The sequence below is a fragment of the Carcharhinus amblyrhynchos genome, chromosome 23, assembly GCF_965287045.1.
Source record: "Carcharhinus amblyrhynchos chromosome 23, sCarAmb.v2.hapA, whole genome shotgun sequence".
Taxonomy (NCBI): Eukaryota; Metazoa; Chordata; class Chondrichthyes; order Carcharhiniformes; family Carcharhinidae; genus Carcharhinus; species Carcharhinus amblyrhynchos.
The window spans coordinates 20,330,256-20,347,753 of record NC_137346.1 but is presented as its reverse complement, the minus strand read 5'-3'; the positions used below and the strand labels follow the sequence as shown (position 1 = coordinate 20,347,753).

Sequence of the window (17,498 nt, the reverse complement as noted above, 5' to 3'; positions counted from 1 at the left end):
CTTTTTCCTGAAAGAAGGTGGAAGAGAGAATGTCCAGCATGTGTGGGGTCCTTAATTATGCTGGCTGCTTTGCCAAGGCAGCGGGAAGTGTAGACAGAGTCAATGGATGGGAGGCTGGTTTGCATGATGGATTGGGCAATTTTGCTGCACTTTTACAATTTTTGTTTAATCCACTAAATAATTTTAGCATGGGAAGAATGAATTTCAGGAAAACATACCTTTAAAGAAATTTGTTTTTCATCCCTGTAAATTAAACAATTTGAACAAAGTTCGGAAAATAAGTGGGTGCAAAGCTGACCATTTTAATTGATCACAGGAGGATGCACTTTCTCCTTCTGTAATTAATATTGTGAAGATACTGTGCCTTTAAGAAATGTATTTGGTCATGTTTCTTGTGCAGGATCTGTTTTAGCAGTTTGTTTTATCATCGGTGGCATTTTTGTCGCGATCCAGCAGTCCTTTTGTTACTGCAGCAGCATAATTGATCTTAATTGCAAGAATGTTTGCTTTAACCTGGACAAATGCTGTTCTGTTGTTTAAGTGTGTTCCCTTGGGGTTTTGCAGGGTAGGGCTTCTTGGGTTGCTTGATGGTAATATCGGGTAGCTGGGCAGGATTATGTTCAGAGAGGGAAACACAGCTCAGATGAGAGCTGTAGAAAGAAGAAATAGCTCTGAGAGTCTGAGGTCTAGAAACTGGGATCTTCCAGAGGGTAGGTTTATTCCTCCGAAGTTCTGCAGTTTGAGCATATATCTTTCTTTGGAAACTGTTGTATCTGTCCAGAGGGGTTAAAAGGTTGGAAATCTAGTATCCACGTGAACATATCTGTTTTTGATGCTAATTAGTTCTGAAGAAAGGATTTATGTCTATGGGATGTTGCTTACATTGGAACTAGAGAGACAGACAGCTGTTAAGAATTACGTTTTGCACTGGAAAGTCCTGTTATAGCTGGTCTGGCCAAAATCTCGTACTGGATGGCTTCACAATTGGCATTTTGACCGTTAAGACATTGAGTCAGTGAAACAAAGCAAGAGCCTCTGCTTATTCTTTTCTCTGTCTGCAACAACCGTGATGTAGTGGAGGAGCAGGAAACAGTTCTTTTGTACTCTTTTGCCATTATTTGTTGTCTCCCTAATTGTGCTGAATCTCTTTATGTGCTGGTATCACCACCTACACAATGAAATCACACCATCCCCCATGTGCCAGAATGGTGTCCAATAGTAGGAATAATGGTAGGAAGGACTATTACTTACGGGGCGAAAAACTGCAGCAGGCGACGGTGCAGAGGGACCTCGGGGTCCTTGTGCATGAGTCGCAAAAACCCAGCTTGCAGGTGCAGCAGGTGGTCAGGAAGGTGAATGGGATGCTGGCCTTCATCGCGAGGGGGATTGAATATAAAAGTAGGGAGGTCTTGCTGCGGCTGTATAGGGCATTGGTGAGGCCGCAGCTGGAGTACTGTGTGCAGTTTTGGGCGCCGTACTTACGCAAGGATATTTTGGCCTTGGAGGGAGTGCAGAGGAGGTTTACTAGGCTGATGCCGGAGTTGAGGGGGTTGAGCTATGAGGAGAGGCTGAATAGATTAGGCTTGTACTCGTTAGAGTTTAGAAGAATGAGGGGAGATCTCATTGAGACGTATAAGATGATGAATGGGATGGATAGGATAGAGGTGGAGAGACTCTTCCCGCTCAAAAAAGACAGTAGGACTAGGGGGCACAGCCTCAAGATAAAGGGGGGGGCAGTTTAGAACGGAGTTGAGGAGGAACTTCTTCACTCAAAGGGTGGTGAATCTCTGGAATTGTCTGCCCGTTGAAGTGGTGGAGGCTACCTCGCTAAATATTTTTAAGACGCAGGTTGATGGGTTTTTGATAAGAGAGGGGATTAAAGGTTATGGGGAGAGGGCGGGAATGTGGAACACGACAGATCAGCCATGATCTTATTGAATGGCGGGGCAGGCTCGAAGGGCTAGATGGCCTACTTCTGCTCCTATTTCTTATGTTCTTATTAGTGGCCTCCCACCCTATCACATAATTCTGTGATTATATTCATATCGTGAGAGCTTAGGAACATCCTGCAAGTGCCTGATTGTATATTAGTATTGATTTTGAAGATTTATCCTCCATCTCACTGCCAACATTGTCTACGTTGGTCAGACTAAGCTTGATTTCTAGTCCGAAGCCTGAGGCCCTTGCACACCAGATTCATGCTCTCACTATCACTGCTGTAACATTTAGGGGTTGAGAACAAGATTCAGGTAAAGGTGGAAAATTCATTTGAAAGACACCAAGAATGGGTGTAAAAATGGCAGATAAAACTGCAGCAAAAAGAGACTATAGTAGATTGTTTTCTCACACTGGATTAAATTAGCAGACAATATTACACAGCATGATTTGAACTCAGATGCGATAGAGCTAATCATGTGAGAATAAAAAGGGCACAGTAAAAGGGACAATACTGAAGAATACCGCTTCAGAAGAGCACAGCGTAATCAAGGACCCCCATGTACCCCAGACATTCTCTCTTCCACCTTCTTCCATGGGGAAAAGATATAAAAGTCTGAGGACACGTACCAACCAGCTCAAGGACAGCTCGTTCCCTGCTGCCGTCAGACTTTTGAATGGACCTACCTTGCATTAAGTTGATCTTTCTCTACACCCTCGCTATGACTGTAGCACTACATTCTGTACCCTCCTTTCCTTCTCTATGAATGGTAAGCCTTGCCTGTATAGCGCGCAAGAAACAATACTTTTCACTATATGCTAATACATGTGACAATAATAAATCAAATCGAATCAAAATCAAAAGGGACAAAAAGTGTGGGCCTGAAATATGGATTTGAAACCTCAGTGCAGCAGTAAGATATATCCATTAAACAGAGTTCCCATTTCCCTTCCTGCAGCCTGAACTCATGTCAACTTTAGTATAATGGACTGACAGCACAGTCACTTTAAATCCAGAAAAGCCCATGATAGGTTCAGGCCCGTGGGGAAGTCAGTGGAAACTTTTTAATGGATTATTTTGTTACTGACACAAAGTTCAAGTTCTGAACTTTAAGTCAGCAGCTGGAAACCATTTAAAAAACATTCCAATTTCCCCGCTGCAGTGAGTGAATAAATGCATTTCTGTCGAAGTGACCCAAACGAAATTGAGCCGACAAAGGCTCACAAGTCTCGGTTGAATTGGAAGCTGTGTGGATTTGGAGTTCTGTGCTTCTTTCCCACTATCTACTATAAATGTCTAATGCGGCTCTGAACATTGTGAATGCAAATTGTGATCAGGAAAGGATAGATTTGAAGACTTTCCAGGTTAGGGTCAGGCCAATTTGGCAGTGCCAGGGCACTACTCAGCTATTTCCCCGACCAACTAGGGGCTTCAGTGGATTCTTCAACTTCAAACCAACATAGCGTGCTTAAATTGGCCCCAGCCCAATCTGCACATGAGCGAGCGGGGCCAGAGATTCTTCCCCACTGTCCGTGTTCCTCTCTGAGGATCCTTCAACCTGATTAATTGATAAGTTCCCTGCCTCTTGTCCAGCTCAGTAAGAAGTCTCACAATGCCAGGTTAAAGTCCAACAGATTTATAAACCTGTTGGACTTTAACCTGGCGTTAAGAGACTTCTTACTGTGCTTACCCCAGTCCAATGCAGACAACTCCACATCTTGTCCAGCTCACAGCTTGACCTGTAGAGGGTGCTAAATTCAAACAGACAGCAGAAGAGAGACAAGCCATCGTGTCTGCGATGAATGGCAAAAGCTCCTTCACCTCTTTTAGTAAACTCTGAGGCTAAAGTCCTCTTCGCAAAAACAAAATCACAAGACTTTTTGCTCTCTTTATATAAAAAAAATTCAATCGCTTTTTCATTTTCTGAATAGTTACCTTCGTATCTTAAAGCCATTCCAGTCGATGTACCGGAGCTGTCAGTGGTCAATTCAATGAAGAAATGTTGGGACTCGCTGACAATGCCTTCAATGGGCAGGTATTCCACTTCATAGGAGTCATAAACTGGAGGAGCATCAATGCTGTTCCCATTCCGAATTATAAGCCTGTCAAACAAAAGATAAATTCTCATGCTTATTTGAAAAGTTGACGTTGTTAGCAAAGGAACAGGAACAGGAGCAAAAGAAAACCTATACAGCCCTTTGAAACTGCGCTTCCTTTCAATCTAATCATGGCTGATCTTCCTGACTGGTCCCCACATCCCTCCATTCCATGAGTGATCAGAAACCCGTCCATCTAAACAATAAATATATCCAACAATGGAACATCCATAACCCCAGGATAGAGAATTCCAAATATGCTCAAAACCTTTCGGCAAAGGAATGTCTCTTTATCTCAGTCTTAAATGTTCAACCCTGAGACTATTTCCCCATATTCTACACTCCACAGCTCGGAAAATAACCTCTTAGTGTCTAACCTGTGAAGTCCCTTATGAATCTTGAATATTTCAATGAGATCACCTCTTCCACCTTCTTCCGTCAGGAAAAACATACAAAAGTCTGAGAGGTCATGTACCAACCAACTCAAGGACAGCTTCTTCCCTGCTGTCATCAGATTTTTGAATGGACCTACCTCGTATTAAGCTGATCTTTCTCTACACCCTAGCTATGACTGTAACACTACATTCTGCACCCTCTTCTTTCTGTCTCTATGAACAGTATGCTTTGCCTGTATAGCACGCAAGAAACAATACTTTTCACTGTGTAATAATACATGTGACAATAATAAATCAAATCATTGTTATAAACATCAGAGTACTGGCCCAATTTACTCAGCAACTCTTGAATCCCAGGAAACAATTGAATGAAGCTTTGTTGTACCACTCCCAAGGCAAGATCCTTCTCTGGATACGGAGGCCAAAACTGTACACACCACTTCTAGTATCATCTCTCCAAAGCCTGTACAATTATAGCAAGACTTCCTTTTTCTTGTACTCCAATCCCTTTGCAATAAAGACCAATGTGCCAATTGCCTTGCTAACTGCTTACTGTACCTGCAGGTTAACCTTCTATGTTCCTTCTATGATTACACTCAAGCCCCTTCAAATATCAACATTTACAAGTTTCACACCTTTTAAAAACTATTCTGCTTTCCTATATTTATTACCAAAGTGAATAAATTCACAATTCCCCTCATTTTATACTCACTCTGCCATCTTGTTGCCCACTCACTTAACCTGAATTTATCTCTTTGCAGCCTCTTGGTGTCCTCCTCACAGCTGACACTCCCACTTAGATTTGTATCATCAGCAAATTTCGATACGTTACTCACGTTCTTTTCATCAAAGCCATTAACCTAGATTAGAATTAACTTGAGGTCTCAGCACCGATCCTTGCGGCACTCCATTAGTTACAGCCTACCAACCTGAAAATGCCCCTTTTATCCCCACTCTCTGCTTCCTGCCCAGTAAACCATCCTCTATCCATGCTAAAATATTAACTCTGTGAACACTTATCTTGAATAACAAACTTTTGCATGGCGACTTACTGAATGCCTTACTGAACAACAAAACTGTGTGTTTCTATGCTGTACAAATTTATTTTCCTCTTCTGTGCAAATAAGGAATAACATATTATTTTATACAAGTACATGGATTAGGATCTTTTCAAAGCCTCACAGCTGAAGCATTATCCTTGTTCATGCTGTCACTCATTTCCAAGGCCTGTGCTTACTGAAAAAAAATCTTACAGTCAAACCATCCAGATCTAATTTCTCTGTTACAAAGTATTTCTGAAACTGGTTTCAGAGCCTACTAAGATATACCTATCCATTAAAAAGCTTTGTCACTTGTATAAATACTCAACATCCTGTTTGTCCACTCACTCACTAAAAGCTGTTGCAGTCGTGAGGTTAGATTCCATCTGTGCTTTAATGGGCAGAAAATTCAACCCACGGATACTTCAGAACAGCTGAGTTCACACGACCAAGTCTGTGCTGCTTTCAGGCGAGAGCTAAATAAAGACTCACAGCTCCTGCTCTGACCCAAGACTGCAAGAAACTACAAAGGGTTCTGAATGTAGCCCAGTGCACCATGCAAACCATCCATCTCGAGTTCCCGCTGCTTCAGAAAAGGAGCCAGCATAATCAACAATCCCATGCACCCCAGACATGCTCTCATCCGCCTTCTTCCTTCGGGAAAAAGATACAAAATTCTGGAAACGCGTACCAACCGACTCAAAGAACAGCTTCTTCCCTGCTGCCATTAGATCTTTGAATGGTCCTATCACACATTAAGCTGATCTTTCTCTTCACCTTATTGGTAACTGCAACACTATATTCTGCACCCTATCCTTTCCTTCTATGAACTCTATGAATGGTATGTTCTGTCTGTATAGCTTGCAAGCAACTGTACTTTTCACTGTATCTCAGTATGCGTGATGATAATAACAAATCAATTCAAGTCAACCAAGTACTGCAGACATTACCTGTCATCATCTTCAGCCAACGCAACCTTTTCAAAGTGCAAGTGCAACTTCTGTCCTTCAGGAGCTTCAATCAACCAATAGCAGGTCAGGTTGTTGCTATAGTTACCCGGAAAGTTGGGCGAGGTGATGCGGCCAATTGTTGCATTTCTAATCAACCCCCCGCACATAGCTGCAAAATAAAATTTGTGGCGTTATTTAGTGCCTACTCCCCAGCTAACAGAAATGCAATAAGGAGCAACACCTAAGCAGCCATTCCTTGCCTCTTTGCTCTGAACAGAATATTAATATAACTTTAGAAAGCCTGCGGTATGGGGATATGAATTGCTGAAGAAAAGTACACTGCACCTTCAACATCTCCCCGTGTCTCCGTCGGTTTCCTCCGGGTGCTCCGGTTTCCTCCCACACTCCAAAGATGTGCAGGTTGGGTGGATTGGCCATGCTAAGTTACCTCTTAGTGTCCCAAGATGTGTAGGTTACAGAGATTAGTGGGGCAAATACTTGGAGTTATGGGGAACAGGCCTGGGTGGGATTCCCCTTAGTGTCTGGGGGATTGTGTAGGGTTACAAGGATAGAGCCTGGCTGGGATTGTTTTCAGTGCAGACTAGATAGGCCAAATGGCTTTCTTCCGCACTGTAGGGATTCTATGATTCCTCCACATTGTACTCTATTGCTATGTTTTCACAAGGTTCATCAGGGTACTATTTGCGAAAACTATTACAGAAAGTTAAGTTCTACGCCAATGCTAGCACCATCAACTATATAAACATACGTATACATATTTCTATTCCTATTGTTATGGTTCAGGTTAGAAACTCCAAAGTGTTTTATGAAGCTCGCCTGAATCATAAGTTTTGCATCTTGAATTTGGCTAGGAGAAGCATGAGATGTTTTATTTCGCGTGTGATTCTAAAGACCCACTAGGGAGCTTTTCTAAAACAGTTCATTTAAGAATATAGTTAACATGTATAGCAAGAAAATTAGCAAGAACTTTTATCAATTACAAACAAGAAACAAAACAACAACTATAATGTATAACCCTTAATGAATATATAAGCTGTCCCCATCAAAACCAATATCCAATAAACAAAACCCTTTAAACAGATTTATCACTGCACAGGCTTAAACTCACATGATACTGGAATCCAGTTCCCTGGGTTAAATTCTGATTTCAAATGATCTTAAAAGCTCAGAGCAGTTTGTAGTCAGATCAGCTCCCCAAAACACCAAAGCACAGCTTAATTACTGCAGCATGGCAACAAGCCTTTCTTTCAGCTAACTGGTAAAGTTTTCAAAGCAAAACAGAAGAGAAGGAGACTTCTTTTCCAGCTTGCTTCTAAGATTGCCTCCAACACTGCAGCCAAAACTGAAAGTGAAAAACTTTGGTTGCCTCCCCACATTTTGTTTTTCTCTTTCCAGCAGTGATATCACTTAAGGCTGTGACCATGATTTAGATAAAACCTCTTGAAGGCGTATTCAATAGCGTATAGCACGCTATCAATACAGCCCCCCCATCAGACTCTCCTCACCCTTACAGTATTAACCTTGTCCGATTTTCTTTGTCTTTAGCTCTGATGAAGGGGTGTCCTGATTCGAAACTTTAGCTCTATTCTCTCTTCACAGATGCTGTCAGGCCTGCTGAGATTTTCCAGCATTTCTGTTTTTGTTCCAGATTCCAGCATCCGCAGTAATTTGCTTTTATGTAAAAAAGATAAAGTCACCACAGTCCCAGATGACCATAGACTGCTTTCCCCTTTGAGGGGGAGAGCTGACTGGTGGTGATTTAACCTGAGACACATCACACATCAGGTGAGGCGCAAGGTTACATAAAGTGAGGCGCAAGTTTACATAAGGTGAGGCGCAAGGTTACATCAGGTGAGGCGCAAGGTTACATAAGGTGAGGCGCAAGGTTACACCAGGTGAGGCGCAGGGTTACATAAGGTGAGGTGCAAGGTTACATAAGGTGAGGCGCAAGGTTACATCAGGTGAGGCGCAAGGTTACATAAGGTGAGGCGCAAGGTTACATCAGGTGAGGCACAAGGTTGAGGAGGTGGGTTTTCTCCATAGAAAGCATTCTTTCTGGTTATATCACAGCTTGGTATGGCTCCTGCTCTGCCCAAGAATACAAGAAATTACAAAAAGTCATAAATGTAGCCCAATCCATCACACAAACCAGCCTCCCATCCATTGACTCCGTCTGTATTTCCCACTGCCTCGGCAAAGCAGCCAGCATAATTAAGGACCTCATGCACCCTAGACATTCTCTCTTCCACATTCTTCCATTGGGAAAAGATATAAAAGTCTGAGGTCATGTACCAACCGACACGAAGACAACAACTTCCCTGCTCCTGTCAGACTTTCGAATGCACCTGCCCTACATTAAGTTGATCTTTCTCTACACCCTAGCTATGACTGTAACATGACATTCCGCACTCTCTCATTTCCTTCTCTACGGACTGTATGCTTTGTCTGTATAGCACGCAAGAAACAATACTTTTCACTGCATGCTAATACATGTGACAATAATAAATCAAAATATAACCTCAGGCAATACAGGAATTGTTGTTGGCATTGCTCCACATCACAAACCAACTGTCCAGCCAACTGAGCTAACCAACATACACTTATTTGCACATATACATACACATTACATAGATATCTCTTACAAATATTAGGCAATGTAAGCACTATTGTAGTATTTAGCAGTTCTCTGCAGATATGGGCGTAATACTGGAATTCAGGCTGAGTGCACGATGATTCTGTGTGAGTGCCTGAAATACCTGCAAGATTACAAGTGTGATAAACAATGCAGTTGCAGTTAAGGGACAGGAAGAATATTTCAGCACCGAAAATGTGACTGCCCTCCATTACAGCTGCCCGAGAAATGCACTGTGTAGGATTTTGTTTCACATTCAGGTGACAGAGGTTTCTATGTGTGCCTTGCAAAAGAATATGTACAAATTGTACCTCAGCAATAAAATTTAGCCCCCGTCTTGGAGAATGAAGAGGTAAGTAGGGAGCAGCTGTTTCCCTTGGCAGAGGTGTCATCATGGGGAGTGGGGTGGGGGGCGAAGTTTTCAGGTGAAGGACAGGAGATTCAGAGGGGATTTGAAAAAAACATTTTTCACTCAGAGGGTGGGTGGGGATCTGGAATGCACTGCCTAGGCAGGTAGTGGATGCCCAGTGGCAGAGCAGTCAGCACTACTGCCTCACAGTGCCAGGGACCCGGGTTCGATTCCCAGCTTGGGCCGCTTTCTGTGTGGAGTTTGCACATTCTCCTCGTGTCTGTGTGGGTTTCCTCTGGGTGCTCCAGTTTCCTCCCACAGTCTAAAGATCTCCATTTAAATGTGTTAAATTGCCTCTTAGCGTCCTGGGATGCGTAGGTTTGAGAGACTAGCATGGTAAATACGTGGGATTACAGGAGTTTTGGAAGATGACCACCAATGCATTCATTATTTCTTGGGCCACTTCCTTAATTACTACAAAATTAACATTATAGTTTATAACTATTTATACCATGAAGCCAGTTTTACTTTTACCCCCACCACCTCCCACTAATGACAGTTCCCTTGTTTTATGAAATCATAAAGATCCAGTCATTTCTTCAGGTACTAACCAAAAGTATGCCACAGCACATTACAATTCACTTTGATTACTCCTCAGTGTTTCACTACTCTTCCATGTACAATATTTTATGGGGATCCTTCCATGAACATTTGACTAAGTTATCCTAAATTTTCTTTAAGACTTCACTATGGACTGCTTAGCTCCAGCATGGCCTCACTGCCTTCTGCAGCCAAATGTTTGGGGTTACTGTCGATTTTTCTCGAGCTCCAAACTTGACAAATATTCTCATTTCCTTTCCCTCATGAATTCCAAGTAAGCAGCAATGGACAAAGGACGCAATCTGCAACTGCCTTCTATGAGAACTCCCCCCCCAAGATAAATGAAACAAAAGAGCCTTTTAATCCCCAAAGCCCATCTCCCTGACAACGTGGCTTGCTTTGGGATGTTCCAAAACAGAAACGCCAATGTTTTACTGTCGTACATTCTGTAATCAATGTGAATAAACCATATATCTAATGGATATGATTGCCCTCTCTTCAGACTTGCTGGGTGCATCAAGAATCCCCCATTTTTACAAATTGGTTTTAGGTTTGTTTAATCCAGGAACTACCTAAACAATTAAAATCTTTTTATTGAGATGTGTCCAGATCTTCAGACGTACCAAGTGGTCCAGAAATGGCTCATCCATTGTTTGGTGTTCCCTTCTGACCTGGTTAGATATACCTAAGTTACCTTTTAACTGAAATTAACACAGATTTGTTGGATATTATTTACATTAGGCTTGGTGATCAGTTTACCTTAATCAGATGCTTCCATTTATCTTGCATTCTAAATCTAAAAGTATATGATCCATGAAATTGTTGATGATGAAATATCTAGTTCTTCATAAATACGCACATGCATTTATTCACCCACGAGGTGAGTTGACCTTTCCTCTTAATATCCATGATTATGACTGCTTTCTTCCATCACCAATTCATCATCTGTCTTTTTCCTAAACATTGTGAGGGCCCTCATTCAGCATCTTAATCACCTTCAGACTGGATTTTGCTAATAGTCGAGGAAGCCTCTTTACCACAACGCTCCTTAAATTGCAATTTGCACCGCAACATCTTTTCATTGTAGAACATTATCAATACGGCTTCCCGTAAAGATGCTATTTAAACGTAATTTGTTGATGATCTATTATTTATAACAACAGCGAAAGTAAATTATGTTAATGCCTCACACATTATCTAATATGGCACAGCATGGTTTCTGGACTACAATGATTGGATTTTCTTTTCCCTAATAAACAACCACTAATTATTCTACAACAATGTCTTCACAATTATGCTTTTGTTGTTTAATCTTTCGTTTGAAACACGATATTTGATGAGCTTGATCGACCATTCCATTTCCAAACTTCCAATGTTCTTCTGCAAACTAAGTTTGCGTGGTCATCGCCCAGCTTCCAGTGAGTATGGGACCACAGGAATAAAACATGTTTCTATAACTACTGTTGTACTGGCAATCTCTCTGGTACGTTTTTTAAAAAGTTCAGTTACAGGGTGCAGGGTCGCTAGCTAGGCCAGCATTTATTCATAGAATCCCTACAGTGGAGAAGAGGCCCTTTGGCCCATCAGGTCTGTGCCGACTCTCTGACAAAGTATCTTCCCCAAGCCCTCTGCCCCCACCCTATTCCTGTAAACCATGCATTTACCATGGATAATCCAGCTAACCAACACATCTCAGGACACTGAAGGGCAATTTATCAAGGTCAATGCACTTCACTTGCGCATCATTGGAGTGTGGGAGGAAACTGGAGTACCCAGAGGAAACCCATGCAGACACGGGGACAATGTGCAAACTCCACACAATCACCTGAGGCCAGAATTGAACTTGAGGTTCCTGGACCTGTGAGGCAGCAGTGCTAACCACTGTGCCACCGTGCCGCCCTCCATATGTGAAATGGAAGACACAACATTAGCATATTAGGGACTGTGATGCTGGGTTGGGGGTCAGATAGACATTATATTCCATTGGCACACTCCACCTGGGCAATTCTTTCAATCCCAAATGTATGCCTTGTTCAGACTTTCACCTACTCCCTTTTCCTTCAACCGTCTGTCCAACTAGTTTTAAAGGTCTTAGCTCTGCTTGGGCCACATGCTCTGGTAGTTTGTTTCACCAACTCCCAAATCTCAGTGTAAAAAGATATATTGCTTCCTCTGTGTCCCAGATTCCTTGTTATTTAATCTTCCTCCTTCTTCTAGACCACTCAATCATTGAAAAGAATCCATTCCAATCTACTGAGCCACATCTCCCCATAATTTTAACCATTTCTATCCTCTGTCATCTCATCGTCCTTCCTCTAGTCATGATCTCATTGAATGGTGGAACAGACTCAATGGGCTGAATGGCCTACTTCTGCTCCTACATCTTATGGAGTTAAAAACTGCACACTGTACTCCAATTCTGATCTTACTAAAGCTTTATATATATTCATTATTACATCTCAACTTTATATCTCAGTAATCTGCTTTTGATTGCTTTATCCACTTGAGGTACAAGTTTTAATCCTTGCATTCACTTGCTTCTTCACATCACCAAGATATCCTTCAAAGCACGGCAATTATTTCTTTTTTCTTAATAAATCAAAATATACCTTGTCATGTTAAGTTCCATCTGCTCCTTTTTGTTAATTCTGTTATCTCATCTATATTCCTGTGCAGCTTCCTCTGGTTCTCACTCTCAGACATGGATACCACTCACACTCTTTATACATCTGTCAGTTTGCTCAATTGGCTGGATGACTGGCTGATGATGCAGAGTGATGCAAACAGCGTGGGCTCAATTCCTGTACCGGCAGAGATTGTTTGTGAAGGCCCTGCCTTCTCAACATTGCCCCTTTCCGGAGCTGTGGTGACCCGCAGGTTAAATCATCACCAGTCATCTCTTCCCCCTCAAAAGTGAGAGCAACCTCTGATCCTCTGGGATTATGCTGACTTTATCTTTATTCAGATGATTGAAGTACACAATGAATGGACATGGTCTGATAACATGATCCCATTGGGCTTCCACTCACTTCCAATCAATCCAGGAAAATTCCTTTAACACCATCTGTTTCCTCCCTTCCTAATTTTTCACCCAATTTGTTCTGGTCTCCTTTGATTCCATTCCTCTCAATCTTCCCCAGTAGTTTATTTATTAGTGTCACAAGAAGGTTTATGTTAACACTGAATGAAGTTACTGTGAAAAGCCCCTAGTCATCCTACTCTGGCACCTGTTCGGGTACACTGAGGGAGAATTTGGCATGACCAATGAACCTTAGCAGCATGTCTTTCAGACTGTGGGAGGAAACCGGAGGCATCAGAGGAAACCCATGCAGATACAGGGGGAACGACACAGACAGCAACCCAGGCTGGGAATCAAGCCTACATCCCTGGCACTGTGAAGCAGCAGTGCTAACCACTGTGCCACTGTGTCACCCAATAGCCTCCAGAGTGTTACCTTGTCAAATGCTTTCTGAAACTCGATACTGTGTACACTGCTTCCACTGCATTTTCTCAATCGATGATGATCTGTACTCTCCTCAAAGATCTCTAATCAGTTTACGTCAAAAATAACCTCTCTTTGGAAACCTGTGCTTGAAGCAGACATCTGGGGCAGAGAGTGGTAAGAATGCATTTTGCCGATTGTTCAAGAAGTTAACATCCTCGGTTAGATAAATACACACATTCAGCAAGATATCATTTGAAACAGACAACAAAGTCTCGAAAAGTGCAGACAGTAAGACATTCACAGACAGGAACGTACATTCACAGAATGGAGGAATATTTACATGTGGCTCCATTGAGGTTTATGGAACTTAATGGCTCTCCCTTCAGGATAAACATTTTGGAATCAGCTGCAATGAAGTTACTGTGAAAATCCCCTAGTTACCACACTCCAGCAGCTGTTCAGGTACACTGAGAGAGAATGTAGTATGGCCTTTTGGACTGTGGGAGGAAACCAGAGGAAACCCATGCAGACTCGGGGAGAACGTGCAGACTCCGCACAGACAGTGACCTAAGCCGGGAATCAAACCTGGGTCCCTGGCGCTGTGAGGCAGCAGTGCTAACCACTGTGCCACTATGCCGCCCATATAAGTGTTTTCATATCAAAAGATATTTAATTTACAAAGAACCTGATCAGTATACAGCAGACAAGTTTAAAGTTTATTCATTAGTGTCACAAGTAGGCTTACATTAACACTGCAATGAAGTTACTGTGAAAATCCCCTAGTCGCCACACTCAGGTGTCCGTTCGGGTACACTGAGGGGGAATTTAGCATGAGCCAATGCACCTAACCAGCACGTCTTTCCAACTGTGGGAGGAAACCAGAGCACCTGGAGGAAACCCACGCAGACACGGGGAGAATGTGCAGACTCTGCACAGATAATGACCCAAGCCGAGAATCGAACCCGAGCCCTAGGCGCTGTGAGGGAGCAATGCTAACCATTGTGCACCCCTATTAAATGGCCCAGTATAATTTCCTTTTTAAATGCCTATTCAATCATATTGCTCTCAAATAGAGGACTGGACACTGTTACTAAAATTCTTGGTTTTGGTGGCAAGCCCATTTTCAGCTGCACTAACAAAACTGCACCAGGTTGCCACTCTTAAAATACATCAAATAATACTTCTTAATGGCAAAAGGAGGAAGAGGAAATATTTTGATTCTCACAAGTTGCACTGGCTCATGGCACATTTTATGTCTGTGGTCATGCAAGTACATTCAAATGGAAATTTGAATTTTAACTTAACCATTGCAGGTTCGAGCGGAATTTTGGGTGCAATTTCCCAAATCCACCCAAAGTGGAATCCCTGACCCATACTCCTGGGACAGAGAATCAGCAGTGCGGAATGCCATTCTGTCGTGACTTAACTGTGCTTGAAAGGGAAAGTTTCTGACTCAGGCTGGGGGAGATGAAGGAGTGAAGCAGGGCACTGGCTCCAGTGGCAAAGTGTGAAAGGAGCAGAGTGAAGGGGAGTGTGCCTGCTATCAACAGCGGCTGAGTTTAAAGATCCCAGTGAAAGGAAGAAAGTAAGTTTCTAAAGTAAGTGAATGGGTTGTGGGAGCTAAGGGTCCCGACATTGATTGAAGTGGTGGTGGTGCGGTGGGGGTTTGGAAATCCCAAATTGAAGGGGGGGGATGAGGGGTCTGGACATTTGTGGGGCAGGTCATCCCTGGGGCAGGAAACAAAGCATTAGTGGGGGGAAAGAGTTGGTCAGGTTGAGGGGAAGGAACTTGAGTCGGGCTGTGTGAGGTCAGGCCAGAGGTGCTGGGACATTTGGAGGCTGTCGATTGGGTTGGGTGAGAGGGAATCACTCGAGGTTGGGTTGGAGGGGGTTGGGGAAGCCCGTGCAACAGGGCAATACTATGGGGGGATGGTGTGGGGTGCTTATTTGGAGGAGGTGTGGGAGATCCCCTGTTGGGGGTGGAGGAGGAGGTAAGGGGTGTGTGGGATGTTCCATGTGGGACTCGGTCTGGGGGTTTAAAATAGTTACACTGAAATTACAAATGCTTTTTCTTTCCTTCTAACCCTTTCAGAGTAACTATTGGTGTAAAATTGGATTTATCCATCCCCGTGTCTGCGTGGGTTTTCTCCGAGTGCTCCAGTTTCCTCCCACAATCCAGAGGTGTGTGGGTTAGGTTGACTGGCCAAGCTAAATTACCCCTAGTGTCACGGGGGTGGGGGGGTTGGTGGTGAACAGGATAAATATGAGGGGTTATTGGAGTAGGGCCTGGATGGGATTGTGTTTGGTGCATACTTGATGGGCTGAATGGTCTCCTTCTGTGCTATAGGGATTTTATGAGCAGAATCACCTGAAGTTAATAATTTAAATCAGTTTATTGGATGGGGAAGATAAAAGGGAAGTTAGTGCTTCTGGGATAACTGACACATAAACCTTTAACTGGGAACATCCAAGAGGGAACCATCCAAGAGGGCACTCTCCCACCCTCTCCACCCACCCCTCTTCCCCTCCCCCCGCATACGTGATACTGAGGATCCCAGAAGCAATAGCCCCCTACCTCCCCGTTTGAGATCTGAATCTGCAAACCAGAAGCACTCTTGAACTGTCAGGATGGGACGTTGAAGTTTTTGCCTCCCTGTTGCTGCAAATGAGCCGCTCAATTCTATACACTGCTGTGAAGTTGGTTGATGACAGAAACTGAGGCAGGGACCACAGCTGGAGGTGTGATAAATGTGTTGCAAGGCACAAGTCAGAAACACATACATGCCTTGGCACTAAGTAATGGTTACAGTAAGCTCCTGTGGTGAAGTATAGGAGGAAGGAAAGTGTGTAAAATAATAAAGAAAAATTAATTTGACGGGGCTTACTCAAACTGTAAACAAGACCAAACAACACTTTCATTCAACATGAAGACAGGTTTCCAGCTATATTTGCCAGGTACAGCTATATTGGATTACTTTATTAAAGTGTTGCTGAGCAGAGAGCCATGAGGTGGAGCCTTCTCATTGAATCCAGCGGGACACACCTCAGCCTGAATGTTCCTGCATGCTGCTGAATGCTGGCAGTGCAATTCCTTAAGGGAGGGGTTCACAATGGATGGGCAGCACTGCTGCCTTACATCTCCAGGGACCCGGTTTCGATTCTGGCCTCGGGTCACTGTCTGTGTGGAGTTTGCACATTCTCCCCATGTCTGCGTGGGTTTCCTCCGGGTGCTCCGGATTTCTCCCGCACGCTAAAGATGTGCAGATTAGGTGGAATGCATGGGGTTACGGGGATAGGGTAGAGGAGGAGGCCTGGGTGGGATGCTCTTTCACCATGTTGATGCAGACTCGATGGGCCAAATGGCCTCTTTCTGCACTGTAGGTATTCTATGGTTCTAATGGATGACTCCCTTGCATTGTGCACTGGCCAGCTGTACCAATGCAAGCTTAGCTGGAGGTTGGCTGTAGAATCCATGATGAACACAAGAAGTAGGAGCATCCAGACTATTGAGTCTGCTCCACTATTAAATGTACTACTGATCTTGGGCTTCAATGCCACCTTCTTGTTTACACCCCCTGTTCTGGGAGCCAAAGAGACTCATCTATTCAGGCCATAAATATATTCGATGATGAAGCATCTACAACCCTCTGCGGAGAAAATCCCAAAGATTGGAGTGAAGTAATTTCTCCGCTTCTCAGTCCTAAATGATTGGCTCCTTATCCTGAGACTGTACTCCTATGTTTTAGATTTCCCGATCAGCAGAAACAATAGCTGAAACCCCTACCACCTCGCCCTCCCTGGAATCAGGTTAGGCAAGGTTCCCAGAATGGAAATCTCCATTGGCCTCGGGCGGGATTTTATGATCTCGCCCAAGTGAGGCTGTAAAATCCCACCCAATCTCTCAATGTCTACCCGATGAACCACCTTCTAAATATCGCACGTTTCAATGAGATTGCCTCTTATTCTTCTCAATTCTAGAGAATATAGATCCAATTTACTCTGCCTGTCATCATCGGACACCCTCCTCATCCCAG

The 17,498-nt window shown here is 43.4% G+C and overlaps 1 protein-coding gene across 2 annotated transcripts in view; it reads right to left on the bottom strand.

Annotated features, from left to right (window-relative positions):
* The window catches only part of sez6b (seizure related 6 homolog b), an 854,076-nt gene that overhangs the window by 152,529 nt on the left and 684,049 nt on the right, over positions 1–17,498 (bottom strand). For both annotated transcript variants that reach the window (XM_080210324.1, XM_080210323.1), the window contains exons 6-7: positions 6,418–6,586; positions 3,872–4,038 (exon numbers count right to left, since the gene is read on the bottom strand). In XM_080210324.1, coding sequence (XP_080066450.1) covers positions 3,872–4,038; positions 6,418–6,586 — 336 coding nt within the window. The remainder of the gene's footprint in view (positions 1–3,871; positions 4,039–6,417; positions 6,587–17,498) is intronic.